The 27,915-nt window shown below is 44.3% G+C and overlaps 1 protein-coding gene across 3 annotated transcripts in view; it reads left to right on the top strand.

Moving 5' to 3' along the window:
* Positions 1 to 27,915, top strand: part of SCUBE2 (signal peptide, CUB domain and EGF like domain containing 2) — a 60,457-nt gene that overhangs the window by 7,655 nt on the left and 24,887 nt on the right. Inside the window, exons 3-16 of one of the 3 annotated variants that reach the window (XM_016147369.2) lie at positions 14 to 139; positions 4,561 to 4,695; positions 9,267 to 9,392; positions 11,829 to 11,945; positions 12,658 to 12,747; positions 16,715 to 16,831; positions 17,776 to 17,898; positions 20,288 to 20,404; positions 21,933 to 22,055; positions 22,456 to 22,572; positions 22,831 to 22,917; positions 24,669 to 24,773; positions 26,944 to 27,099; positions 27,473 to 27,679. In XM_016147369.2, coding sequence (XP_016002855.2) covers positions 14 to 139; positions 4,561 to 4,695; positions 9,267 to 9,392; positions 11,829 to 11,945; positions 12,658 to 12,747; positions 16,715 to 16,831; positions 17,776 to 17,898; positions 20,288 to 20,404; positions 21,933 to 22,055; positions 22,456 to 22,572; positions 22,831 to 22,917; positions 24,669 to 24,773; positions 26,944 to 27,099; positions 27,473 to 27,679 — 1,746 coding nt within the window. Of the gene's footprint in view, positions 1 to 13; positions 140 to 4,560; positions 4,696 to 4,748; positions 4,909 to 9,266; positions 9,393 to 11,828; positions 11,946 to 12,657; positions 12,748 to 16,714; positions 16,832 to 17,775; positions 17,899 to 20,287; positions 20,405 to 21,932; positions 22,056 to 22,455; positions 22,573 to 22,830; positions 22,918 to 24,668; positions 24,774 to 26,943; positions 27,100 to 27,472; positions 27,680 to 27,915 lie in introns of those variants that run through there. The other 2 variants (XM_036221864.1, XM_036221863.1) reach the window with 2 other exon arrangements.

The following is a 27,915-nucleotide window of genomic DNA, read 5'->3' as shown; positions in this document are numbered from 1 at the left end:
TTTTATTCCTCAGACATTGATGAATGTGAAAACGAACTCAATGGAGGCTGTGTCCATGACTGTTTGAATATTCCAGGCAATTATCGTTGCACTTGTTTTGATGGCTTCATGTTGGCTCATGATGGTCATAATTGTCTTGGTAAGGAAAACGGTTGGGAACGGCAATTCTCCTTTACCCTCCGGCACCCCCACCCCTTCCTTTCCTTTGATGAAATACTCATTAAAACAAAAAGGGGGATCAGAGACTTGTGTTTTCTGGCCCCCTAGAAATTACACTTTCTGACAGAAAACCAGGTAAAGTGTTTTAGTTTTTATATGATTATTTATAATGTAGATCCTCTATTAGTCCAAGGAGAAGGGTAGGCATCATCATTACTACTTATTGACTTTCTAACATTGACTTGTCGCCTTTAAGATCTTTGATTTTGTGTTAAAAGGGTCTTGACTTATAACTATTTCTTTAATGTTGTAAGTGTCTCTATTCCAGAATTAGGTAAAACTACTTGTCCTGAAGATTCCAAATGTGTGCTTGGATCTCAGCCAGGTTGAGAGAGAGAGAATTCAAACAGAAACTTTCTTTTAACATCCTCCTAGTATTCCACAAAACAGAAACATCTGTTGGAGTTTCAGTTTTTGAGTCAGAGATTGCAAAGAGTATTATTTACATTGGTTTCTTATGCCAGGAATAAAAAGTACTTAGAAACAGCAAGCGATTAGATAGGGTTGAGTGTTGGGTAATCTTAGAGGATGCAGCACACCTGGCAGGCAGGCATTTGTGGTATGTTTGCATTTTAAGGCTGGTGTTAGTTGTACAGGAGGACATCATGGGAGATAGGTGGCATGGGATTTCTTTGACAGTTTGACTCTTCATGTGCTTTACCTGCTGATGTCCACTTGGCTGACCAAGGAGTAACTGAAGCCAGGACCTGACTCTGTGGGGATAGCTACTTAGATGCCCCTTGTGGAGCAGTGGGATTGGCCACTTGACCAATTTTGAGATCAGAATAAAAGTCACTAGATGATTACAGGCAGAACTCACATTTTGAGTGTTGGGGAAGGAGAATCTTTCCACTTGGCACTTGCCGCCTTATATGACCTTTATCCACTTTAATGTGACCTGGAGCCTCATTCTGATGTTAAACTCTGTCCTTTCCCATCTGTGCCCTGTATGAGAGATCAGGCTTTGGATCAGACCACTTGGCTATTAAAGCTCACAGCTATCAGGAAGACTTGATTGAGGGGTAGAGGATCGCTAACCCTTTTTCAGACTTCGTTGGCCATCAGTACCACAAAAAGGCACATTATAGAGACAACCTTGAGAGCAGCAATAAATTGAGATTAATTAAAAACTCAAAAAAATCACTTTTAGTGTGTAATTTGTTGGGAAGCATACAGTATATTTGTGGGGTATTTTTTGTTTTGTTGTTTTACTGTTTTCTGAGGGAAATCTCACATTTCCCTTTGATTTACCAACAGTGGCATTTTGAGGATTTTTATCTAATGGCAGACCTAGTCATCACAGTTGTGCTCAAAATCATAGCCTGAGGGAAGGGTGAGCTTCCTGAGAACAACAAGCACACCATCCAGGGGTTAAAGACCTGGGCCAGGTGGCGGGAGGGGGTGGTTCTGAGTAAAGGCTCACTCAGAAATCCGGAGGCCTGGAGTCTTTCTTTGCCTGGCTGCTAACATAGGTATTTCAGCAGGCTGTGTTCATTTCCTCTCCTTGGCGGTCTCTTTGTGGGTTTAGTGGCAAGGATCTGCCTTGCAGAAAGATCCTGAGCAGCCACTGAGTAGATGTGAAGGGGCTAGGGAGTCTTTAAAAGGAAGGCATGAGATAATAAAGTGTTATATTAAGAAGAGCAGGACTAGCATACAGAGACTTCTCTGCCATTTAGACTTGAAATATTTTGTGACAAGAAAGGAACTCAGAGCCAAAATTTTTAGGAGAGGCAGCTTTCCGTTTTCTCTGGGATGAGCCCTTACCTCTCCTCAGCCCCCTAGCCACACATTAGCCACAAATATAGTAAACAGAATGTACAGAGTACAAACACCACTTAGCTCTGGCACCAAACCTGGAGTCCTCCAACATCTGAATGGCTGTGAGCCTGAAAAATGAAATGCAGCTCTTCCACGCAGCTCACCCCACCTGAATTTGGTTTCTGTTTATTGAGTGTCAGAAGCACAACATAGCTATTCAGTTTTGTAGCAGCGGTTCTCCACTCTGGCTGCACATTGGAATCACTTAAGTTTAAAACAACACCATCGCCTACGTCTCATCCAAGACTAGCTATATCAGTGTCTCAGGAGGTGGGTCCAGGCGTCAGAGTTCTAACATGCAGCCAGGGTTGTAAAACACTGTTTTACAGTCTGGAGGAACTCACCAGCCTAGTGATACATAATGTGTGCATGTGAACACACACACTTTTGTATTAATTCAATCAGAGTGCGTCACTCAACTTCATGACACATTTCTAATTGCTTTGGAGAAAAGGAATAGTGGGTTAAACATGGGATGGGGAGACCCTCTTTACTCAGAAACCAGTTCAGTATCTGGCGTTCAGGGAAACAGATCTGTGCTGCACACAGCGAGTCCTCACTGAGGAACACCTAGGCCAGGTGTGTTCCAGCATGGCTTAGCCTTTGGAATGTGCTCCCTTCATCCTTTGGCACTGAGAAGGGCAAGTTTGTTAGGCTTTAGGGGATGGCTCAGGTCCCATCAGTTTAGAAAGGCATCTGCTTGGTAATGTGGGAAGACGAATGACTGTAAGATCTGAAGCTTGAAACCAGATAACAGATATTTAAATGTGAATTTTCTTGTTACCGATGTGCCCAGGAGCTAATGATAGGCACATGGGAATCAAGCTGGAGAAAACACATTGCCTTTGTTACTGGCCTTCTCCTTGAGCTTCTGTCACGTCTGAGCCTTTTCTGGAAGTTACCTCCTCTCTGGCTCTGGCGATGCTGTGCTCTCCTGCTTGCTTGTTCATGCACTGAGCAGTTCATGTGCGTCGGCAGGTTCCAGGGCTGTCCTAAACAGAACACAAATCTTTGTCCTCAAGGAGTTTGCAATCTAGGGGAGACAGATAAATAAAAGATTTCGAGGGGTCAAAAGGTACAAATTTTTTTTAAAAAAAAAAGGTTTTGAAACTGCAATGTGGTTAAGTGTGTTGACGGAGCTATGCCCAGGGTAGTATGAGACACAGTGGAAGGAAAGCCCTCCCCAGAAAAGCCTCCCCTAACCACACCCAAGAGCCGTGGCCCCAGGGGTGGCACATCCCTCCCCGACTTCCCATGGCTCCTTCCCTGGAGCTTCTGCTGTCTCCTCTGCCTCCTCCTGCCCCTGCTATTCTCCCGAATTCTACCTCTGGCACCTCCTTCCGGCTCCCCTCTCCCTTCCCACACTCCTGCCTTCCGCTTCCTCATGTGCTTCTACCCCATCTTCAGGCGTCACTAGTGGCTTTCAGAACTGTCTCTCCAACACCAGGCTCAGGTCGCCCACTGCCGGCAGACCCAGCCCTGAATGGCAGCATCTCACACTCGGGCCGCCCACATTTCCACCCCTGTCGCTGTACCCAGCCTCGTCCTTCCCCATGCGTCTGGGCCACCCCAACTCACGCCCGCATGGCTCCCCTCCCTGCAGGTGACTTGTCCACAGTCCCCTTTTATTTCTCCCTTCCCAGGCATCCCTGCTGCCAGGCCCCAGGTCCCGTCCCCCACTAGCACCGGCCATGGCCATTTCATGTGACGCCGACGCCCGGGATTTCGGTTCCTCCTTTTCCTTGTGTCCTTGCCTCAGCTGCTGCCTTATCCTTCCTCACATGAGGGTCTGACTATGTCGCCCCTGCTCCAGTGACTCTCAGCCACCACCTGGATGAAGTAGGGCCTTTGCTTGTCATTCGAGATGCTCTGCATTGTGACCCCCAGTCTATCTTTCCAGCTCTGTCTCCTGTGCCTTCCCTGCGTGCACCCATGCTCCAGCCCAGTGGAATGCCCACCACTGTTATCGGAACAGACTCCATGCTCGACTCCCACCAGTGCCCGTGCTCTCTCTTCTGCCTAGATTCCCACCTCTTGATTTGTAACTGAAGAAATACTGCAGGACCCATCCTTCATCAGCTTTTCCAAAAAACCCATCCTGATACCCCACAGGCAGTTGTGACTTCTCTTTCCTTTTTACCATATCTCATAATTACTCGTACATTTGCCTCTTTCCTGCTCCTGAAAGGTATGCCCCTAGAGTGAAAGAATTTGATCTTACTCATCTCTGTTTTGCTGTCTCCTTGAGAACCAACCGTACTTTGAAAAGAGAAGATGTTCAATAAGTGTTTACCTAACTGATTTTCTTGTGTGCATGTGGAAGGCCTTTTTTAGTGAGCCTCACACTCATAAGGGCTGGTTAATCATATGGGAGACCCATTTGCTTCAATTCTGAGAGCTTCTGTGGTGCAGGGAGCAGAAGAGGAACCTCAGCTCTGTTTAGTAGGCATCCCTGAGCCGCCGGGCTGGGTGGGGTGTTTGAAACAGTTACAAAAGCAAAGGCTAAGCCTTCTCCCCCTCCAGATGTGGACGAGTGCTTGGAGAACAATGGCGGCTGCCAGCACACCTGTGTCAACGTTATGGGGAGCTACGAGTGCCGCTGCAAGGAGGGGTTTTTCCTGAGTGACAATCAGCACACTTGCATTCACCGCTTGGAAGGTACCTCTCTGCTCTGTTGTGGGTGGGGGCGGGGGCTGGGGGGCAAGGCCACATCCCAGAATCTCTCCCCCACTTTAGCAACTTCAGAAGGGAGGGCTGGCTATAGAAAGTCTAGAGGCCAGAGGATGAGTCCAGACTCTGCCGGTCGGTAACCGTGGGCAAGTTATTTTAGCTTCATCATCCTCACCTGGCAAAACAAGCGGGTTGGACTGGGTAAGCTCTGAGGTCTCTTCAAACTCTCACATTCTCTGATTCTAATCTTTAAATAGAGTGCATTTCAAACATGACTAGATGTCTCAGTTGAAATAGACAGTCTGCCAAGTTTTTCAAAAATGTGCTGTAAACCACAGCACCAAGTGTGAGCCTGCTCCTCGCTCAGGGTGGGTGGGGAAGGACTGTCGCCTTCCTGTGGAGATTCCAGTGCTTTGCCTTGTTTTCTACCGCAGGCTAGATCTGGCCTTCCCTGCGTTTTGCATTTTTGAACTCTGAGCCTCTAGGGCTCCAGGGGATAGGAGTCCCCCTCCCCAGACTTGGGCTTTCCAAGCTGTGCTTTCCCTTCACCCCTATGGCCAGAACCATTCTTCCACAAATCTGCAGAAAACTCTTCTCTTCTGATGGCCTCCCTTTCGTTCTCTCTGCTTTGAGTCTATACCTTTTCTTATTCCTCTGTTAGTTCAGTGGACTCCCGGGAGGGAGAGGCATTGAGTACACGTGGCCAATTAGCCACTTTTAACAGAATGATGTGCTTTTAACTCTTCTCTGCTCTTTCTTAAGCCAAACGATCACATTTTGGTGGCTGTATTTCTCCTTCCGGGTTGCCTGTGCCTGTTTTTAAAGAAAATGCCCTAAATAGTAGATGATTAATTCCTTCTGGCATGTGCTGCTTGTTCATTTTCATAACTTAAGAATGAGATGATTTTAAGTTCTGTTTAATCACAGATTAGTGGGTTTATTGTTTTAATCGTAGTTTTAGTGATTTTTCAAGGGCTTCTTTGTGGAACATGATTTTTGCCTCATTTTCCAAGAATAACGAATGGCTACCTCCTTTTACCTAACTAGGAAGCCTATTTGGGTACTAAGAGTAGTCAGAGAAAACACGAGGGGCAGTGGGTTTGGTGGCTCTTACCACCCCAGCCTGCTCACTGTCAGTGTTTGAGCAGGAAAGTCACATACTTCGGCGCTAATCAGGCAGATCCATATCTCAAGCAGGCTTGACAGAGTAGCATTTGGGTTTCATTTTCCCGCTGGGCTCTCTGGGCTCTCTGGGTTCTCTGGGGGGGGGAGGGCGGGGAGGGAGTTCTGCATCTGGTCCGAGGCAGAATTAAGGTGCCAGTGGCACAGATAACAGGGCATCTTCCCTTTGGTTGCTCAAAGCTGCTTCCTGGCAAGTAACTTTGGCTTTCTCTTCAGGTGGCACAGAGGGAGGTAGGGACCCACAGGTCAAGCCATTGCTCGAGCACCCCCAGCGTGGATCCCACCCACTCACAAAACCGCTCACCTCTTATCCTTGGACTTCCAGAACAGCGGCTCGGGCCCTTTTTCCCCTCCCGCAAGCCCCCCAGACCGATTACAGACACAGGCTCCTTATAACAGAAGTAAATACAAAAGCAGTTCCTTTCCACAATCTGTGTTTCCTAAATTTTCTACAATTCAGACGTTCTCGGAACCCCCGAAGAGTGTTTAAAATGAACATATTTGTCTGGAGCTAAGACCAAAATCCAGGAATTTAAGTTGTGGTCTGGAAGTGCTTTCCGTGATTTTCTCTCGTGTTTCAACCTGATTGCTTGGCAACTTCATGTCAGCGTGGGCCAACAGATTATAGCGGTGTGTAACCAAGACCCCTTCCATCTCAGGGTTTTAACTTTTCAAATAGAACAATCTGTAGATGGTATCCTTCAGGATTTCCTCCCTGATGTGCACATTAAACCCTTAGAATCTATATTAGAATAGGCTTTAAAACTTGCAGTTGATACTTGAAGAATGGTTAAAAGAAAGTAATACTTCAAGCGAGTGTTTTCTAGTATTGCTGTTGTTGTTTTTAATAGTTATTTACTGTGTTCTTCAATATAGGGGATCATAATAGCCAATTCTGAGAGAAAGCTCACGCTATTGAATTTTGTTAATCCTTAAAGACCCCAAAGCTCTGATAGAGAGACTGTGTGTTTTCACCCATGTAATGGGGGTAGGCTGGAGAGAGACACATCACCCCAGCCTGCCTTTGTCCCTATTCATGGGTGCTCAGGCTCTCAAAATGAGCAGTCCTCTTTTGTTTTGTCTGCTCTGAGAATATTTTTAGATGTTTGTACTGCTGCCTTTCAGAGTAGTGGGGAAGGTGTCAGCGTAGTGAGGAAGGGGCTGTGCTCTCACTAGGACCTTTTTCTCCCTTTGTGGAATGTTTCTTGCCCTTTTGGCACGACATATTTTCATTTGGTTTCCAGAAATATTCTTCAGCGAGACGCTGAGGCTGGAGACCGCCAGAATGGGGGCATTTCTAATGCTTCTGAGCTGTTTTCCTCCTGGTGAACTAATAACCCTAACCATGACTGCCAGGCCAGTTTCTGGTGGAGCCAGGACTGTGGCTAGGCCTCCCAGTTTGGGCCAGATCCTTCTGCCTCCCCTAGCAGTGGCCTTGTTTTGGGACAGGGTACTCTGAAAAGCTTCAGGGTCACTTTCTGAAAAGCCCTCAGCACCTCCAGAGCCATTTAAACCTCCATTACCTCCTGGTAACTTTAGGTTTAGCTTGATATGGTGACATCAGAGACCATTTTTTGTGTGTATCCCCATGACATCTGGCACACAGTTCTTATGAAATATTTCTTGTGTAAATGAATTGCTCTGAGGCAGTAAAGGTCATTTTGCAAACATCTTAACGGACTTGTAAACAGCATGAAGCAGCAGCAGCAGCAGCTGACCTGTTCGGCAGTGTTACTTTGCAGGTGTTACTGCCCTCTTTTCTTGGGCACTGTTACGCGCACCCATAGGTGCTCCTTGCACCTGTCACTTCTAGTGCTCTGATGACCCAAGAATGAATGTAATACTTGCTGGGCCTTCCTAAAGGGGCAGGTTACTGCTTCCAGAGGTAGCTCTCATTTCCTGTGCCATCTTAGTATGGGGAGAAAATAACGTCTTCAGAAATCTGCAGCCAGAGCAAAGAGAAATTTCTATTGATCCAGTGCAAGCCTCTGTCTGTGTTCATTGACAGCAGCCCTTGGCATGCGTGAGTGAGTCCCCAGCAACTTCCAGCAGATTGAGCGCTGGAGTTCAAACAGCTTGTAACTGTCAGATTAAAAACAAGCTGGTTTTAAGAGAGTATGGGATGTATTAACTGTTACACTGCCTTTTGGAACAGGACTGATGTCTGTTTGTTTTAAAACAATTATTCCAGTTAAGCATAGATCGATGGCTCTGTAACAGAATTGGAGAGAGGTGACTTTTGATTTCATTAGAACCAAATGTCTAAGGCTTTTGGGACTCAATACAGAACAGCGTGGGATCCTAGAGAACTTGAATGAAAGCTCTTTATACTCATGTTTAAAACTTGCTACTTCCAGTAGTAGAAATTGTCCTGACAGTAGAGAACCAATGAGAGCACAATCCCCACTTTCAAAGATGTTTTAGAGTTCCACTGCACAAATTCAAAGCATCAAACATGTGCAATGAGCATGTACTTACTAATGCACTGCAAACCGAGCTGATGTTTTGAGAATAGGCTTGGGTATGCACATAGCTCCTTCAGAGTGCTGGCAGGTGGCAAGGTCTCGATCCATTTTGAGATGAGGCGTGATGCTGGCAGACCATGTAGGTGAATACTTTGCTACAGTCCCACCATTTCAATGCATGTTATACCATCCAGGAAAATAAGCACCTTTTCCCTCTTTCTGCTACCATAACCACATTGGGCCTAATGAAACTTACAGTATACCTGAAAAGAATTACACAGCAGCTAAAGGAAACCGCATGTAGGAGGTCTTCTTCTGTTCTCTGTTGTCATGCTGTTGTTGTATGACAGCCATAGAGGGTTGTTCTCCAAGCCTGCTGAGGGAGAGGCCCAGGAACTAACCGAGGGCAGTCACAAAAGAGAGGTCCCTGGGCAGGTGTCCCTGTGGTGGTGCCAAAATATGGTCGTCACAGTCTTCTTCCAAGTGTGGATTTGGTGGGGGTAGAGAGGAGGATGGGAATTTTCTGAAAATCACCTTCAAGCATATGTGAAAACACTGGGATTCTTCTTTGGACTCTCTGCAGATTTTCGTAGGGAGATTCTCCTTTTGTCTTTGCGTTCTTGATCAGCATGGGTAACCAGTTCCTGGGGTCAGTAGGATCTGATTCCACAACCAGCAGAAAGCTTCCTATGATGGGTGTCTTCTTTTTCATTTTATTGGGGGGCCACTTCCTCTTTCAGAGAGTTGAGACATCATATCTCTTAAGTGACATAAGAGATTTTTCATATCTCTGTTAATTGACCTGCCTTGATTTTAATGACATATTCTTTTAAAATATGAGGCTGATGGAGACCCAGGCTGGCAAGTCTGCGTCCCACCCCTGGTCACCGACTGCATGCTGCTGTTTTGCAGAGGGGCTGAGCTGCATGAATAAGAATCACGGCTGTAGTCACCTCTGCAAGGAGGCCCCAAGGGGCAGCGTCGCCTGCGAATGCAGGCCTGGTTTTGAGCTGGCCAAGAACCAGAGAGATTGCATCTGTAAGTATACACTGGCGCACACCCTCGCTGGGGACCGTCCTTCTCCACAGGTTGTCTTCTGCAGCCTGGCAGGAACACCACCTCATGGCACAGCAAGAGCATCAGGGAGGACGGCCGGCATGAGGTGCCGACCTCCACTAAGCACTCAGTTTGCTTAGTCCCTCAGCAGACAAGGGAAATGGTATTTTTTAAAGGAACCAATCAGAAGGAACTGAAATTCAGGAGTAACGGGTGTTTGAATGTTGAAGGCCGGGTCTTCCAGTTCCCACAGAATAAAATCAAATTTCCTCATCTGGCAGTCACAGCTCTTTGCTACCTGGTTCCTGCTTTTTTTACAAGCCTCACCCACCTTGTTTTCCCAAACGGGGAACTTTTTGCCTTTCAGAGAACAACCCACATTCTTTCACACCTGCAAGCCTTTTCCAAGCCCTCCTCCCTTCCTGGCTTACTGAATTCTCTCACAACCTTTGATGTTCTGCACAACTTCTAATAGCGATAAGGATAAACAGCTACCTTTTGGGAGCGCTTCTTATGTGCAAAGTCTTGTCCAAAGATGTCCCATATCCCATTTAATTCTTACAGTCACCACCCTAGGAGCTAAGTATTATTATCCTCCTTCTTAGTTGAGAAAACCGGGGAGAAGGTCACACAGGGATAATTAGTATTTGTGCGAGTCTGCCTAACTGTAAGGCTTGTACTCTTAGTCGCCATGCTATATATTGCCTCAGAATCCTCTCTGATGGCCTCAGACAGGGCAGCTACTTCGTAATTTGGCGCACACAGTACTGTTTATTCTTCATTTATAGGGTATGCCATTCTGGGTTAAATTTTGTTAGTTATGTGTCTGTCTCCCCAGCTATAAGCTCCTCCTTATCAGGGACCTTGTCTTATTTTTGCCTCTCAGTCTTCTTCTGGTAACTATCTCAGGATGTGCTCAATCTACATTTGTTGAAGTAATGGATCAGTGAATGGTGTACACTCACAGTCCTGACACAGCTGCCACACAATGATGAAACACAGTAACAGAACTCCAACGGATAATAGGAAACAACCAGCCCTGGAAGGTGTTCCGAAACCATTATTGATGGCAGAGGAAACACTGAAGTTTTCCTTTTAGGCACTCTTCCCAAAGCCAGGGACCTTCCCGGCGACCCCTGCGGTTTGCTAGGGCTGCTCGCCTACAGCTAGTAGACCTTAGTGGTTAAGAAATGAGGAGACGGTTTCACTGGGGAGAGATTCTCGCCACTGTCTCCATTACAAAGCAGAGCGCAGCCTCGAAGCCTGCCGAACCAGGGCTGGTGCCACCCACAAAACAAGTTCTGACAGGCTCTTGGGGCCCCTAAAATGAGGCTGTGCCTGGGGGCTTCCCGTGGGCTGGGCAGAGTAAAGACCACTTACCTGGCTCCAGGTATCTGCAAAAGGAGGACCCAGGTCTTCCAAGACTCACTTGTGGAGTGAGACTCTCAGCATTTCAGTTTTTCAGGGGCCAGTAGAAAGTTTATTTAATTTTAAAAACGTTTTTGAGATGTTGCCACTCAAATAATATTATAATCACACTTGAGGGAAAAAAAAAGAAAATAAAAGATCCAGAATTTGACCACATAACCAGCTGTTTCACTTTCTTCATGTTCCTCTCTAGTTGTCCACATGCATCACATACTTTTTGTGTAACTATAGTCATGGAACAGTTTCTTTCTCACATCACAAACATGCATTTAATTCTTTTAAATTAGAAAAATTACAAATGCCTATCTATGTTAGAATTTAAACAGTCCAAAGTGCGTAAATAATATATAACCTCTTCCCTCCCATTTCCTTTGACAGAGGTAACCACCGTTCGTTTTGATGAATAGATAATTTTGTAGTTGGCTTTATTTTTTGGCTTGGCATCAACATGTGCATACATAGCATTTTCAATTACTGTTAGTGTTGCATTAATTGTGTGCAAAGAGTCTTCTTTCCTCTGATTACCTTTTCTTCTAACTAAACCGAATGGAATCCGATGAGAGAAATCCTAACACACATATACAGATTAAATATTGTCTGTTTGTTCCAGACATGAAGTGCTGTTGTGTTTCCCAGAGTCCCAGGACAGCTGTATTAATGTGCATACTTCTCCTGATGCAGTAGTCTAGAATCTTGTGATATGATTTCCCTTAGTAGTGAAAATCTACCCCTTACTCCCGACCTTTCCATCTCCACCTTCCTGTATAATTTTACTAAGATCCATCATTCAGCATTTTGACATTTTATATTGTAATTATCTGTTTATATAGAGACAGGGTCTGAGTCAGGGTTCTCTCTTTCATGTTCGGTGCCTAGCACATGCTATGTGCTCAAATGCTTGCTGAATGAAAATTGGAATTCTTGTAGAGCAAACACAGCTTTGGTTTTGAAAATCTCAGTGCTTTATGTATTGATTTATTTTTCTCTCAGTGACCTGTAACCATGGAAATGGTGGGTGCCAGCACTCCTGTGAGGACACGGCTGACGGCCCAGAGTGTAGCTGCCATCCACAGTATAAGATACACACGGATGGGAGGAGCTGCCTCGGTAAGGGGTGACCCCCACACTGGGTGAGGGTCTGCCCCAGCCTGCCCACCCCTAACTTGAACTATTAATGGTGTTTAACACTGGATGCAAGGAGTTTCCCGTGCGTTTGCCCCCAAAAGGGCCTGTGCTGGGAGTCAGTGGGAGAGATCTAGGCCTGGGGTCATGGTCCCATCTTCCCTGCATGAACTTGGAAAGCCCTTTCTTCTCTCCTGGACGAGGCTGCTCCTGAAGCTAGTGTTCTGGAGACTGGCACAACACATCCCAAAGGACCGGGTCAACACGAAGTTAAAGCTCACGTTTGTGATGACACAGTGGCTTTTATGGTCAGCAGGAGTCAGGCATGTTTCTGATGGTAGGCCTGTCCTGTCTTTCATGGCGTATCCTTGCCTGCTCCATTTTAGGGGTTCCCAGGCCCAAGATTCTCTTTGTCCTGGACTAAGGATACTGGAGTGAATCTGAAGCTTGCATTCCCTAGTGTCTCTTTGGTCAGTGCAATGTGCTTCGAAAATCTTTCCCGTATTTACTAAGGCTCCGCGGCCATTTAGCATGCTGTGTTTCCCACAGAGCCTCATCACAACTCATTTTTATTGAGTGAACAGTCACATATCTCACATTGTTCTCATGTCTGGGATTTCAGCAGAAGTGGTTGTGGAGGTGATGAATAATCTGACTCGTTTGGTCTCAGACCTGTGCTCTTTTCCATCTATTCTAGAGAGAGAGGACACTGCCCTGGAGGTGACAGAGAGCAATGCCACATCAGTGGCGGACGGGGACAAACGGGTGAAACGGCGGCTGCTTATGGGTAGGCACCTCACCTACCCTCCCCTGGCCACCGTCGTTGTCCATTTCCCTCACCAACTTACTACATCATACCTGAACCTGGGACCTCTGTGCCCTCAGACCGGATGGCCCAGGGTCAGCAGCCCCTGTCAAGTCAGGGTGTCTGTTCTTCACTCACTGCTGTTGCTTAGTCACCATCTGAGACCTTGGTATCGTGGGACGAGCGCCAGCCTAGCCGGCAGAATAACTGGGTTAGCATCCTGTGCTGCCCCGATTAGCTGTGAGACCTGGACAAACTGCCCTGAGCCCGTGTCTCCCGGTCTTCCTTTAAAATGGATGTAATAAAACCTACCTCTTAGGGTTGTCAGGAAGCTCAGTTAAGATAATACACAAAAGTGCCCGCAGCCCAATGCCTGGGACTTATGGGCAGTCACTGAATGTCGGTGCTCTTCCTTCTGAGTAACTATGGGTGACCAGAGAGACATTTTGGGTGGCTCCTAGCTAAGCATGGCAATTTGTCTGTGTTTTTTTGTTTGTTTTTTTTTGTTTTTTTTCATCAGCTGAGTTTTCTCTGTCTGACTCAGCCCACGTTAATGGCAGAAAAGATGAATGGAGAAGAGTGGCACTTGGCTGTGGGACATGGGAAGGTCCGCCAGCGAAGCTGAAGATGAGAGCAGAAGTAGGGGTGGTGGCTGTGGGGGTGGGACTCAGACAGATCCTCTGACATATTATTATTCTGGAGGAAGATTGGCTTGAGGTAAACAAAACCCATCTTTCAGTAGGTACTGAATTTCATAGTCAGGTAGGATATTGAGCAGATATTGGTTACCAAGCAGGTAATATTTCTGAGCTCTTTTCCGCCTTACTAAAATTATTTTTAATTGCCTTCAATTAAAATAATCCATGTGAATAATACAAAAACTTTAAAAAACTTAATTAGTGCTGTTAAGCTTGTATTGAAATACATCATTTCCTCGTCTCCTAAGTTCCGGTTCCCTCACCTCTTCCTCCAGAGGCAGTAATTTTTAATTCGCCTAGTTGTTTCATCTCCTGACTCTGCCTCATAGTTCTGCAAAATGACGTGTATACAGTTATTTCTTTTTCGCGGTTTTATAGAGATATTCCAGTTATTTCCTGATGCGTCAGTTTTAGATAATAACTTGACTTTCTACTACAGAACACAAATTTTAGCTCTCTTCTGCGCCTGCCCTCCCCACCCCCACATTTTTCTCTCCCATACCCGTAATATGGTTTTATCACAATTTAAATCAATATTATGTATTTACATGAGTGTGACTATGAATATCTAACTATGATTCACCGAGGCATGTAATATGCTATGATTATATTTTCTTCGTTTGCTTGGTTTTCTAAGTACTTCTTACCAGTTCTTTTGCAAATTTCTGGCAGCTTTCTAAAACCTTCTTCAGTGTGTTCAAACAGCAGTTAACTTATCAATTCCATTTTCTTCTTAAAAAATCTCTTCTGAGGCTTCCGCCTGCTCCCGTGGGGCCCGACCCTCCAGGCCGGCTGTCCACTCTCTTCGGGCCTTCCCTTTCACACCACGCCCGAGCTCCCTTTACCACTCTCCTGTTTCGGTGGATTGCATGTCTTCTCTTTTGTTAGTTTACATGGGTAAATATAGATTTTAAAAAAAACTTTGCATACCTGAAAATAGCTTTATGTTATACTTTCACCCTTTATTGAGAATTTGGCTCAATGTGGAATTCAGAGTTGGAAAGAATATTCCATCAGATTTTTGAATAGCGCTCTGTCGGTTTCAAGCATTCAGTATTGTTTTAGGAAGAGTAAAATCATTTTTATTCTTGATCCCCTATATGGAACCCAGGGAAGCTTCTCTCTGGATGGGGTCTTCTTCTTGTCCCTAGTGATCCAAAATTCCACAATAATGTCCCTTGCCATGGGACTCTTCCCACCTGTTACGCCGAACACTCATTTGGCCTTTCAATGTGAACATTCAAGTCCCCTGGTTCTGAGGAATCTTTTTACATTTTTTTTCCTTGATAATTTTCTTCACTCCATTTTCTCCATTCTTTCTTTCTCCAACTCCTATTAGCTGGCTGTTGTAACTTGGTATCGATCCTCCAATTTTCTTCTTTTTTCTCTTCTTTATATTTTTGTTCTACTTTCTAAGAGTTTTTTTTTTTTCTTTTTCTAATCCTTCTACAGGATCCTTTTTAAGTTTCTGCTTTCAAGAATTTTCAAAAATTTTATTTTGGTCTTTTGTTGAAGGAACCTGTCCTTATTTCCTGGATGCTTTTCTTAGCTCTCTGAGGAAATTAATTATAAGATTTTTTTAAACTTCTCTTTCGTTTCTTGTATTATCTTTGTTTCTTCCAAGTTTCCTTTACCCTGTTCATTTGACTTGCTGTATCTATTTTATATTAGAGGTTTTCTTGAAGTTTCTAGTGATTCTTGGCTGACTTTTTATATTTAATAGTGAAATACTAAGAAGCAGTTTTGATATTCTGTCAGCTGTTGAGCTTTATGCTTGGGTGACTAGACAATGACTTAGCCATTTCATGTGGAGACCTTCAAATACCAATATCTATAGTTGTTTTCACTTGGGCAGGGCAATTTAGCTAGAGAGGAATCCTTTCATCTCTTGCTGAGGGGACAGAGGCTTGACTGCCAACTTTGTGGGAGCTGAGGGGAGATGAGAATTTTCTATCTCTCTTTTCAGGGTCTAGGCTTTCACTGACAGTGCCGCCCTCTACCCCTCTGCTACTCCTGGTGCCCTTGAGTCCAGTGCTTGTCTGGTCCCACTTCTCCAGAGAATAAATTTCTCTGCTGCAGCCCAAACCGGGGAGGGATACTCACCTGGCTGTGGAATTGAGGAGGAGAGCTGATAGTTCATCTGTTTGTGATACAGACCCTTAATGGATCTTCCCATTTCTAACTCCATCCTCACTTCTGCCTCTAGGGTAACTTAGTACCTCCAGTTCCTGAGCCTTTGAGATTCTATAGCTCACATGAGCTTACCACTTATTAGTACCCCCTCTGCAGACCCCTAAAGTTTAGATTTATGCTTATGCCAGTTACTGCTCCCCCACTGACATGCTACTTCCAGACTATTTGACATCTTTTGTCTATTATCTTGTCCTTAAAGATTTATTCTTTAAAAAATCATTATAGTCTCATTTTAGTGGGGTTTTGAGAAGAAACAGATACACATACATGTTCTATCATATTTAATCAGAACTAAGCTTCTCTGTCCAGGCTCTACAATGAAAGTAAAATCAGGTTTCTAGATGCCTAGATGCTCACAGTTGAATGAATGTTGAAGAACATTTGCCTATTACCTGGAATAATTGTATGAAATGCAGAACTAGAAGGCCATTTGCTTATTGTTCCTCATCTCTATAGATGCAATTTAAAACCGCGGCTGATTTTTCATATAGTTTGATAGCTCTTTTAGGAAAGGTAAACTTCAAATCTGAGTTACTTGGCCGTTGCAAGAAAGAAGCCATTGGTCTGCAGTGAGGGAATGGTTGGGGTGGGCAAGGTTTACTATCTCTTGCTTTGCTCATTACTCACATTGAAGGGAGAGGGTTCAGGATTAAAGAAGGAAAACCCCCCTTTGCCTGTTCTGCATTCACATCTAGCCTGCCAGATGTGTCATACTTAGCAGGTCACTGGCTGTGGGTCAACAGGAAGTTTTAGTGGCTTCAGATCTGCCAGTGGAGGGGAAAGGCTCAGCATTCTGGGAGAGGCATCTTTATCCTCTGGTCACCCTGTCAAGCTTACTCAGGAGATACCACTTATTTCGCTGAGTGGGAGGAGTTGCATTTGCTTTCTGTCTCACCTGCAGGTGGCAGAGACTTGGGGGTACAACCATGAATACCCCACCATCCTTCTTGGCTTTATGAACTTTGTCAACTATTTATACTGAACCAATATCCCTTTCCTCCCACCTGTATCATCACTTCTTTAGGAAGCTAATCGCCTTTTTCTTACCTCCTCGTCAGAAACATGTGCTGTCAACAATGGAGGCTGCGATCGCACCTGTAAGGATACTTCGACAGGTGTTCATTGCAGTTGTCCCGTTGGATTCACTCTCCAGTTGGATGGGAAGACCTGTAAAGGTAGCCTGTGCCTCTCCATGCTGCTAATGTGTGGGGATAAAGGCAGCTCTTCCCCTCCACACCCCTGAGTGATTCCAGATTTGCTTATGATTCATATTGATGGAAGCTTTTCTTCCCTGGGCTAGTGGAAGGTTATAATTGAGTAAGCTTAATTAGAACCAACTTAATTACACTAACTGTTAAGAAGATCAGCTTCTACAAGTATCAAATGATCCATTTCAGGTAGTGGCCTTATTAGAAAAAGGCAGATGTTCAAGGGAACATTTGCAGGAGATAATATCAACATATCATAAGTAACAGTCTAGAGATTATTATGTAAATAATAGCCGAGATCGTTATCCAGAGAACTTAATGAATAACTGTACCTTTAACTTTTACTGATGTATGGAGGTCCCAATGACTTGCTAGTATTTTATGGGCAAGAGTACAAAGGCTTACTTCTTTAACATGATAAAAAGTAGATAACCAGTAACCAGATGAAACTGAGAAAAGATAAAATTAATTTGAGTATCAGGAATCATTTAAAAGCATTAAGACTATTTCATCATTGTGTAATTTGCCAAAACAAACTTTCTGTTTCCTTATAACTTTAATCATTAAGCTGGAACAGAAAATATACCAAAGAGAGCCATCTTATCTTGAGAAGGAAGGGTAAGGATGAGAATATAACAGGACATCACCATTCTTTCCCATAGATTATTCCCCAACGCTAGTCAAGGACAGTGTAAGAGTTCTCAAGGGGATAAGGCACTTGTCTTTCAAAACTGGTTAAGCCAGACAAGAAACCATATGTAAGGTTAAAAACATCAGCGAACATTCTTAAATGCTTCTACGGGTCTGTTTTTGTTTCAGAAAATAATGAAGCACACACAATAGGACTTCAGGGATTTGTGGAATACAAGGTAAGTATCACTGTCTGATTTGCCGATGCTTGCCTGTTGCAGATATTGATGAGTGCCAGACCCGCAATGGAGGTTGTGATCATTTCTGCAAAAACACCGTGGGCAGTTTTGACTGCAGCTGCAAAAAGGGATTTAAATTATTAACAGATGAGAAGTCTTGCCAAGGTATGTGCTGAAATGTAGCTTTGCTGTGTAGTGCCTGCTGGTTGGAGCAGAGGAGACGAAACCCCACCTTGGCAGAGCCTGGGTCACTAGGCTTCTCCACAGTCATTTACCCACCCTCCAACCTGTTCTTCACTTATTTCATCTGTTAGATAGAATAAAAACACTGATGTAGCTCACAGGTGTATTTTGAAAATTAAGCTGTGAATGACTAGAGAACACCTCAGAGAACCCATCTGGTGTGATTACAGCAGAAATGGAAGGGATCATGGAATGCAAGCAGGTTTGTATTAGAGTGTTGAGATTGTGAATAATTTTCCTTTTTTAAAATTTTCTTTAATGTTAAGGATTTAATAACAAAATTTGGTTGCAAAAATTTGTAGATTTAGTTAACATACCTTTTTCTAGCAAAAAACCTGGGCTCAACCCATAATCAAGATTGTGTACCAGGTGGTCTCATCGTTATAGCCCTTGTTTGAAGGACCAGGCTTTGGTGCTTGGGGAAAGGGAGAGAGGGGTTAGAGTGGAACAGAGGATGGTCAGTCATTGGGCAGGACTGCAGACCTGTTCTCATATGCACCCCTTCCACTTACGGGGTGTGGCTTCTCTGAGTAGCAGTGGTTGATACTAATGACTCTTTGGGGTAGTGGTAAACTGTTTTGAGTGGGGGACATCATTTACATTTTCAGATGAGCACCTTTTAAGCCCTATTGATATACAGGAAGAAGCTCTCAAAGTAGATGTGCTATCATTTATTCCTGTTCCATTTCTCAGAATAATAGCCTAATTTAATTTTGTTAGAAATCCTAGAATGAAATCAAAATCAGAAAATAATAACTGATTTCATATTAGACACTAAAGATAAACATTACCGTTTTTAACCTTATGGTGTGAAATAGGTTTGTCTCTCTATTTCCCGCCCACCCCCCCTTAATATATATTTTGTTAGGAGTTCAAGTATAGCCTCTTTAAATTCAATGAGTTCGTTCTGTGTGATTATTGCATGGTTTTCTTCTATTTGACTTGGAAAGCAAGTTTGCTGTTCCACATAATGTTTCATAATGTATAGAGCAAGAAATACTGTTTAAGCTGTGTAAACACATTAAAAAGAAATTAGAAAAGCGATCTCATTATTTTTGGCAACGTGAAAGCCCGTCACCATGAGCAGCCAAATTCAGCTACTGGACGAGTCCACACTCTCGACAACTGGCTGATGTTAATAACAGAATTCATAGAATGACATCAATTACTAGGGAAGAAACAGACTTTTTCTCATTTTTCACTGATCAGTCTTGATAGTACAAATATTTGCACAGAACAAATTTACCGAAGAAGTTGCCAGGATTTCTGGGAAAAGCTCGGGAAGAAGAGATTTTGCAAGAATTTACCCTTTTAATTTCGTTTTTTTATTCTTCTAGTTCTTTCCAAATATTTGTTTTTATTAATGTAGTTTCTCATGGTACATTTGGTGTTGAAAAAGAGATCTAGCAATGGTCTAGTTGGCTTCCACTAAGCTCTGCACTGGTCCTGGTTTATCTATTTGGAGATAGAAGTCGTAACTCTGTTAAAATCCTCCAGAGAGCTGAAGAATTGAAACACCGAAATTTTAGTCTACAGGAAAGATGTGAGGACCAGACCAGGGAAGAAAAGATGATTAGATCAGCAAACGCAGCCTCCTGAGGCTAGTTTTCAATATCTTCGCTGAAGTCAGGGATGTCTCTACACTGAACCAGGACAGGAGGGACCCCATAGGACTGAACCATGGGGGAGTTACAAAGCCAAGGGATTGGCCGAAAGGATCCAGTTTGGAGCTTAAATACAAAATTTCAGTGTCTGCAATAGAAAGTTACTGAGGATGTTAGCGTTAACACATTCTTTTAGTGCAGAGGACGTTAAAACCCAGGATCAACGGCCTCCTGGGGCCAGAAGGCTCATTCTGGAAAGGTCAGAAAGAGATCGGAACCAGATTTAGTTCCAATCCAAATGTTTTCTCCTTTCAATTTGCCATAGCTTATAAAATTACTATTGCTGTTCTGCCAATAGTAATATACAATGATCATTTACAAATCCTTTTTAGGTATGTTATCTCATTTAGCTTCATTTAAATATTTTAAATTGCTCACCCCTGCAAATTAGCATGGGAGAGAGAGAACAACTGAGCTTTTAGGCAAGTACAATTTGCAACAGAATTTGAAAAGAAGGATCATGGCAGTGAGTATACATATTGCGGGCTGCTCAAAACTTTCTTTTAACACAAATGAGTGGGAGAACTGATAGATAGTTTTTTATTCTGATTTATGTTGTTTTTCTCATCACGGGTGTTGTTATAAATTTGTTCTCACTATGCTTCCCTAAGGGTAGTTTCAAGTCTCCTCTTCCTTTACAATTACAGATGTGGATGAATGCTCTTTGGATAGGACCTGTGACCACAGCTGTATCAACCATCCTGGCACATTCACATGTGCTTGCAACAAAGGGTACACCCTCTATGGCTTTACCCATTGTGGAGGTGAGCAGAATGGCCCTCTGGACTCAGACAAAGCTGGGCCTGCAGGGGAGCAGGGCCTACCCCTAAGCTTTCCCCAGATCTGGGCCAATTTTCCTACACTGGCAGATGAATGGGACATTCAGTCCCTGTACAGTAGTAATGAGTCCATTGACTCAAGGGAAGCATCTGCTAAGGCAGGCAGGGTCCCCAGCTCCCAGGCCATGGACTAGTCATTGGTCCATGGCCAGTAGGAAGTGAGTGGTGGGTAACCAAGTAAAGCTTCATCTGTATTTGCAGCCGCTCCCCAACGCTAGCATCACCACCTCTGCTCCACCTCAGACCATTAGGCATTATACTTTCATAGGAGCACTGGTCCCTGGTGCCAAAAAGGTTGGGGACCAGTGTGCTAAGGGGAATCTCCCCCCATTTACCCCTTTACACATCAAGTGTGAAATGAAGCAGAGAGAAGAGTTAAGCTCTTCAGCTGTGAATTCTTTCTTGACATTATTGATGTGGTTATATTCAGAGAATGGGAAGACCTCTCAGGAGCTGATACCGTATCTATTGGAACTTTCCAGAAGATAGTAACATAACAGTCCTCAGAGAGGCTTGGCAGGGCAGGAATGGACTGTGAGCTTTGTTTGAGCCCTTTGAGCTGTTTTGAGCTCGGGGTGGGACCACTGACTTTATCTCTCTGCTCTGTGCCCATGTGGCAACATGTTTTGATGTCATTTGCCGTTATGGTTATGTATACTATGGCAAAATCAGATTTGGCACCAAATGACTCCCACTTCACTCCCCCAGCCATCAAGTTCATTCAGCAATCTTTGAAAACAGAGATTCAGAATCTGACTCATAATGTCCGGGGTTGTTAAGGTGATTCTGAGGATCTGAGGATTTAGGAACCACTGGCCTAAATACTTCCAGCCCAATCCTTGTCTCCTGTGCTTAAGAAGAATGGATAGTAGTGATTTGCCATAGCTAGTGCTGTCTCTTTTCTTTTTCAACACATTCTTGGCATGGCTAAAAGCACACTCTTCCGGAACATCAAGAAACCCCAAGAGAATATTCCCTGAATACAGATGTGTATCTGGGTTTTAGTTGGAGACACCTTTGACTTCTCAGGCTGATGGGGATCAGTGCAAGTCATTTTCATTCTCTATGCTTCAAGTATGTGAACTGTCAAGTGGGGAACTCTAATTCTGTCTTCCTTGGTATGTAGCTCAGGAAGATGGTGGAATTTTAAATTGGAAGCCCATGCAGCATGAGTTTGGATATCTGAAAGTAGGGTGTGACCCCTTCTGAGTGTCCCTAATGAGGGAATGGTGTGGTCAAGAATGGAACTTGACAGCGTCCTAGTGAGGCTCATGCCAGGAAATCCTCTGGGCAGGGACTGGGGTCAGCCAGTGCCGAGTGCACACCCTAAAGGCAGTGAGCACCTTCCCTTTGTTTAGCCAGTATCTCCCATTCTGGTCCACCTTCAAGAGAAGGATAGTGTCAGCTGGGTCAGTAATGGGCTGCTGTGACAGGAGCGTGCTTTGTTCCACAGACACCAACGAGTGCAGTGTCAACAATGGAGGCTGCCAGCAGGTCTGTGTGAACACGGTGGGCAGCTACAAGTGCCAGTGCCACTCTGCATACAAGCTCCACTGGAATAGAAAAGACTGTGTGGGTAAGGGGCTCCGAGGCTGAGACTCCGTCACCGGGCTCACCACTGGCCAGCAGCACTCCCCCACGTCTGATTGGTCCCGTAGTGCAGCTGATCGTCCCTCCCCTGGGCGGCAACAGCCGTTCTTTAAATAGTTCAAAAACAGGAGATACTTTGCAGGCTCTTTGGTGTTTCCTTCTGTGCTTCTGCGTAGGTTGGAACTCACTCCTATTTTCCTGGTTGCTTTTCTGCATGAAAAAAAAAAATAGCATACAAGTAGCTCCTTTACCTCGGTGGGAAAGGTAAAGCCTGGTTTCTTGTGTTCTGTGCTGGGTGTCAGCTCTGCCTTTTCTTGGGGCCTTTGATGCACGAAACTCAACCATCTTTGTCACACCTGGAAGTGTCCTTCTCTTTCTGTGTCTAGAAGTGAAAGGGGTCCTGCCCACTAGTGTATCACCCCACGTGTCCCTGCATTGCGGTAAGAGTGGCGGAGGAGACAGGTGCTTCCTCAGATGCCACTCTGGCATTCACCTCTCTTCAGGTGAGTGGGTCCCAGTCCCTGGGGCAGGTCTTCAAGCCAAGGCCAGGCCTACCTGGCCTTTAGACGATAGATGCCCTCAAAAGGCTTCAAAGTCTTTGATCAGCTGCCCCTGACCACCTGAGGCCAATGTTTGAGACCCCATATGCCGGGCATTTTTCTAGTGGTCCATGTGGAATGGGAGTGGGAGGCGATTTTAGCTGCTACCAAGAGAGACTGTAATCTTGCTTACATGTTGACAATACACATTCTGTCTGTCAGGACTGCAAGATGCCTACTCTGTCACCTGCGGCTCTCCCTCTCCTCTCAGGAACAAACATCAAAAATCAAATGACTCTGCTTTTGGGGGTAATTACCAAATCTGTGTGTTCTCTCTGGGGCTTACTGTGTTCAATGGGCTTCATTCTTGGGGTGATGTTCTTGGCTTTGGCTTTGTTTTCTGTTCTCTGTATCTCCTTGATGCCATGAGCATGCTACAGGATGTTCTTGCCTGCAGCTTTGGTGCCTGAAATCTGACTTGCCATATAACAGACACTTACTTGAGTGTCCACTCTGTGTTAGGAGGCTACGTGTTCAGCCTTGGGGGATCATCATTTTGGGCAGAGGCTTATAGAGCTCTGGGACCAGGAGACTCAGGTCTCCCAAGCTCCTTGTACCCTAGAGCACCTCAAAGGCCTGGCAGGAAAGGTGTGCCTGGGGCACATGGCATTGGTAAAGGTAGACATGGGTATGACCGGGGGGCAAGAATTCTGTTCAGAGAAAGGCCCCTGAACCTGCTTTGTCAAAATACAAAGAATGAAATTTAAAGCTTTTAAGAACCCCCTTTTTCCCACATTTAGACATCTCTGTGATTGTGTGTCATGAGAACATCTGAATGAGGAAATGATCCTTGATGTCCATATTATATATATGAGCAAAGCTAGAGACCCAAAGCAGGATAATAACTGTTTGTATATATTGATCACATAGTTAAGATATGCCAATCACTGCATTACATGTATTAGCTGATTTAAACCATATGACAACCTTTTGGGGAAATTTTGCTATTATCCTCATTAGCCAGATGAAGAACTTGAGATTCAGAGAGGTGAAATAACGTACCCAAAGCAACTCAGATAAAAAATAGTGGAGCCAGGATTTTAACCAGGCAGTCTGGATCCAGAGTCTTAGGCATTATCTTGCACTGCCCTTCTTGCCTGATGTTTGGGCATAGCCAGAGCAAGCATCATGGTCTGTCTCACCAAATCCATCAGTGACGGTCACTTGCAGATTTAGGGCACCGCAAGGATGGACAAGCAAGTAGGTGACAGTTATTCAGTTCTTACTCTATACCAGACAGTAGGCTATATGGCTAAACTTTTTTTTTTTTTTTTTTTGCATTATCTCATTTAGTCCTTACAACAACCTGGTAATGTAGGTCTCATAATTATGTCTATTTTCATAGAGGAGAAAACTGAGAATTAGGGAAATTAAGTAACTTGCTCAAGTTACAAGTCAAAATGCTAGAGTGTGAATCCTGGTCATTGGTTCTAGGACCTAACATGTAGCTAAGACTGACCATGGGAGGTGAGCAGAATTTTGCACATGAGGCCCTCTGAGTGGGGCCCTTGCTCCGTCCCATCCCCTGAAAAATCCTAGCCATATTTAGTGAGTGCCATCCTTGTCTGAAATGGTGGCTTCCTCAGCCTTGTCCTTCTAGGGCAGGCTTATTTAGGAGAATCTGCCCTTCCCCATCTTCCGCAGCAGTCTTGTCCAAATCTGAACCAGAGGATTCTGGTCTTCTTTCTTGGGAAGGCACAGAAATGACTTCAGATTTCACCTCACTGTTAAGGTCGGTTTTAGTCCTCTCTTTGTTATATTTGAGCACTGGATTCATCTCAGGTGGGATAAGTGTAGCTCTTAGGAGGCCCATGGTGATCCCAGTCCAAGGGTGATGGGTACTCCATGATCTAAACCTTTCTGGGTCTCAGGGTAAGAGAGGGGCTCAGGTTGTACAGTGTGCAGTGGGACCCAGCCAATGGATAGCTTGCCATTACCTATCTGGTGTTTCCATCCCTTTGCCTCTGAAGGTAACATCTCTCACTTGTTTCTTTCTGAAGATGTCGCCACCATCAGGACAAGTGTAACCTTTAAGCTAAATGAAGGCAAGTGTAGTTTGAAAAAGGCTGAGCTGTTTCCTGAGGGTCTGCGACCAGCATTACCAGGTATGGAATCAGATGGCTGGTGCAAGGAACTTGCCTGCATGTTGGGAAAGGGGCCCATAACAAGCTCGAGCCCTTCGGATGGCACGGAACAATTCAGAATCTTCGAGGCCTCTCTTCGCAGGAGGAAGAGGAGCTCAGTTTAGCACTGCAGAACAGTCTGGGGTTGTCCTTCAGAGCTTCCTTTGCGGGGTATAGAGGGCGAAGCTCTGAGGAAACCTGTGAATTTACAGAAGTCAGTGCGGGCTTTCAGGGGCATTCGCATTTTGTGGTCATATTGGGTTAAATTTTCTAGATCTTCCAGTTTTCTTGAAATGTAAGCCAAAGAAATGAACAGATGTTTGGCTCAGAAAGGATAATCTTTGGTGAACAAAGATGTAATATCCAGCTTTCCTGCTTGATCTAGTTTTTGGAGGCTGCAGAAGGACACGTACCATCCAAGTAGAACTAGCCTAATTGAAAAGAGCAGAACCCAGTACTTGTCCTTCTTCCCTAGCTCACATTTCCAGGATTATGTCATAGAATAATTTTGGAGATGAGAAAAAAAATCAGGATTCACATATTAGGAAGGCTTCTTTTCCCAATCTACTCTCAAATAAATCATTCAAACAAATATTTATTGTAATCACTTTGGACTGCCTGTTTTATGTAACTAACCAAGATTAATTTTGGTACCTCCATTCGATGGAATATTATGCAGCTATTAATTATATGTTTCAAAGAATGTTTAATGACAGGAAAATGTTCTTGTTATAAAGCTAAGATGGAAAAAGGGACAGTAACATTTCGTATATCTAATACAACCCAAATTATATAAGAAAAAGTGTAGGCAGAAGAAAAAAAAGAAAGAAAACTCACCATATCATTTGTATAGTTATATCTGGGTGGGAGGATCATGAGTGGTTTTAATTTTTTTCCTGAATTTTCCAAATTCTCCACAGTGACTATTTATACTTTTAGATCAGAAGGGGGGAAAAAAGCAGTATTTAAAAATAGACTTAGTCTTTAGTTTACTTCGTGGTACTGCACTAATGTGAATTTCTTAGTTTTGATAAATGTATATGTTAATATAAGATGTTAGTTAACATTAAGGGAATCTTGGTGAAGAGTATATGGGAACTCTCAATACTATCTTAGCAATTTTCCTGTAAACCTAAAGTTATTTCAAAATAAAAAGTTTTAAAAATAGATATGTGAAAAATTGAAAAGGGAAAAAGATTCTAAGTGAGTACCTGTTTAGTTGAAGATTTGAAGTTAGCCTCTTGAAAAGTTAAGAAAGATCTTGGGGAAAATATGTAGAGGAGAAATTTAGTTTGCTTCTCTCTTCCTTTGGCTTCTGATAAACTGTTTCTTTGAACATCCTTGTATATGAAAGAAGAATAGGATACAGATGATACATTAGTTTAATAAAGTAAGATTTTAAAACTGAGCTGAATTAATTGCGTGGATGATATATGGACCTGTTCTTTGGTTTAGGTTAATAATCCTTAGTTAGAAGTTTCACTGGAAGCCATGGGGGAGGGATGACAGTCAAAGCGAGGCACAGAGATGTGCAAAGCCCTGCCTTACGCAACGCTTTCAGTCCGAACCTGGATGCCTCCATGATATTGTTTGGTACTGTTGATTCTTTCTGCCATATAGTGCGCCTGGTGTTTTTAAAATGAGACATCACTGTTAATGTGCTTTGCAGCTTTCCCTTTGGGTTGGAATCACTTCAAGGTCTGTTTGCCTGAAAGCAGGAGCTGGTTTCCTGTCTACTCCTGTGCTCGTTCCTTATTTGAAGCCTCAGACCCTGCTTGGTACATCACAGTCCGGCTTTAAGGAAACCAATTGTGAGAACATGAGTGCACTTTAGCAAGCCATCAATCAGGAATGCAGGATGACTCTGGTTCCTGTCAGCCACAGATGTGACTGGTCAGTCGTAAACATCCAGCATTTATCCATGAAAATAATTTTTAAGAACTAAGTTGTTAAGTTATATAGGAGGCAACACTGGCTCTTCATTAAAATGTTATCATGCTCCAAGCTGAGGGCTTTCAGTGTCTTGGCATCTGGAGTTAATCATTTAGTCCCTCAAGAGTTGTTTTAATGAAATGTTTACTGAGCTCTAGCGAATGTTCAGCTCAGTGCTTTGCCAGAATTTGGCTTCCGATAATTTTGTTTCTTCATACAGAAAAGCACAGCTCAGTAAAAGAGAGCTTCCGCTACGTAAACCTTATATGCAGCTCCAGCAAGCAAGTCCCGGGAGTCCCTGGCCGACCAAGCGCCACTAAGGAAATGTTTATCACTGTTGAGTTTGAACTTGAAACTAACCAAAAGGAGGTGACAGGTTGGTTTGAAAACAGTTTATGGTGCCAGGCTTCTCACAGCTTGCTCCTTATTTCTTTGCCTTTCACCTTTTATCATTCTTTGGGGGCGGGGAGGAGGACTAGTACAATCACTGAAGTATCTCCTGTTTTTTATCACCCCCAAACTAAACTGAATTGGTTTGGAACCTGATGATTTTATCTGCTTCGTGAAAACCCAAAGCTACCATTTTGGTCAACAAATTTCTGTTGGTATCAAATGCTGCCCAGCTCCAGGTCTCTCCCCATTTTGTCCACAGGGAACTGTGGGTGTTGGCGAATGCTGCAGTCGGTCTGGACATCTTCGCGTGCCACAGCCTGATGTCCTCCCCCACTGCTGTCCCTCTATTTCCATAGCTGCTTGTGACCTGAGCTGCACTGTAAAGCGAACAGAGAAGCGGCTCCGGAAAGCCACCCGCACACTCCGGAAGGCTGCCCACAGGGAGCAGTTTCACCTCCAGCTCGCAGGCATGGACCTTGAAGTGGCCAAAAAGTCTTCGAGAACATCTGAACGCCGGGCAGAGTCCTGCGGAGTGGGCCAGGGCCATGTGGGAAACCAGTGTGGTGAGTGGCCTGCTGGCTAGGACCTTCTGGCTCACAGAACTGTCTTGAGCTCTGTAAACACTAAGGGTAACCAAAGTCTGGCTCATCCTTCCCTTTCTGGGCTCACTCTGGAGAACACCCTGGACACCCACTCATTTGGGAAGTGCACGGCAGTGTCTGTTGTGTCTCCTGGACCAGGAGCTCTCCAGCACCTGGCATAGTGCCTGGCTTGTGGTGGGCACTTAATAACTGTTTGC

This window comes from Rousettus aegyptiacus, unplaced genomic scaffold (genome assembly GCF_014176215.1).
Source record: "Rousettus aegyptiacus isolate mRouAeg1 unplaced genomic scaffold, mRouAeg1.p scaffold_m13_p_5, whole genome shotgun sequence".
In the NCBI taxonomy this organism is placed as follows: Eukaryota; Metazoa; Chordata; class Mammalia; order Chiroptera; family Pteropodidae; genus Rousettus; species Rousettus aegyptiacus.
Note: the sequence above shows the minus strand (reverse complement) of the source record. Positions and strands in the feature narration are given on the sequence as shown.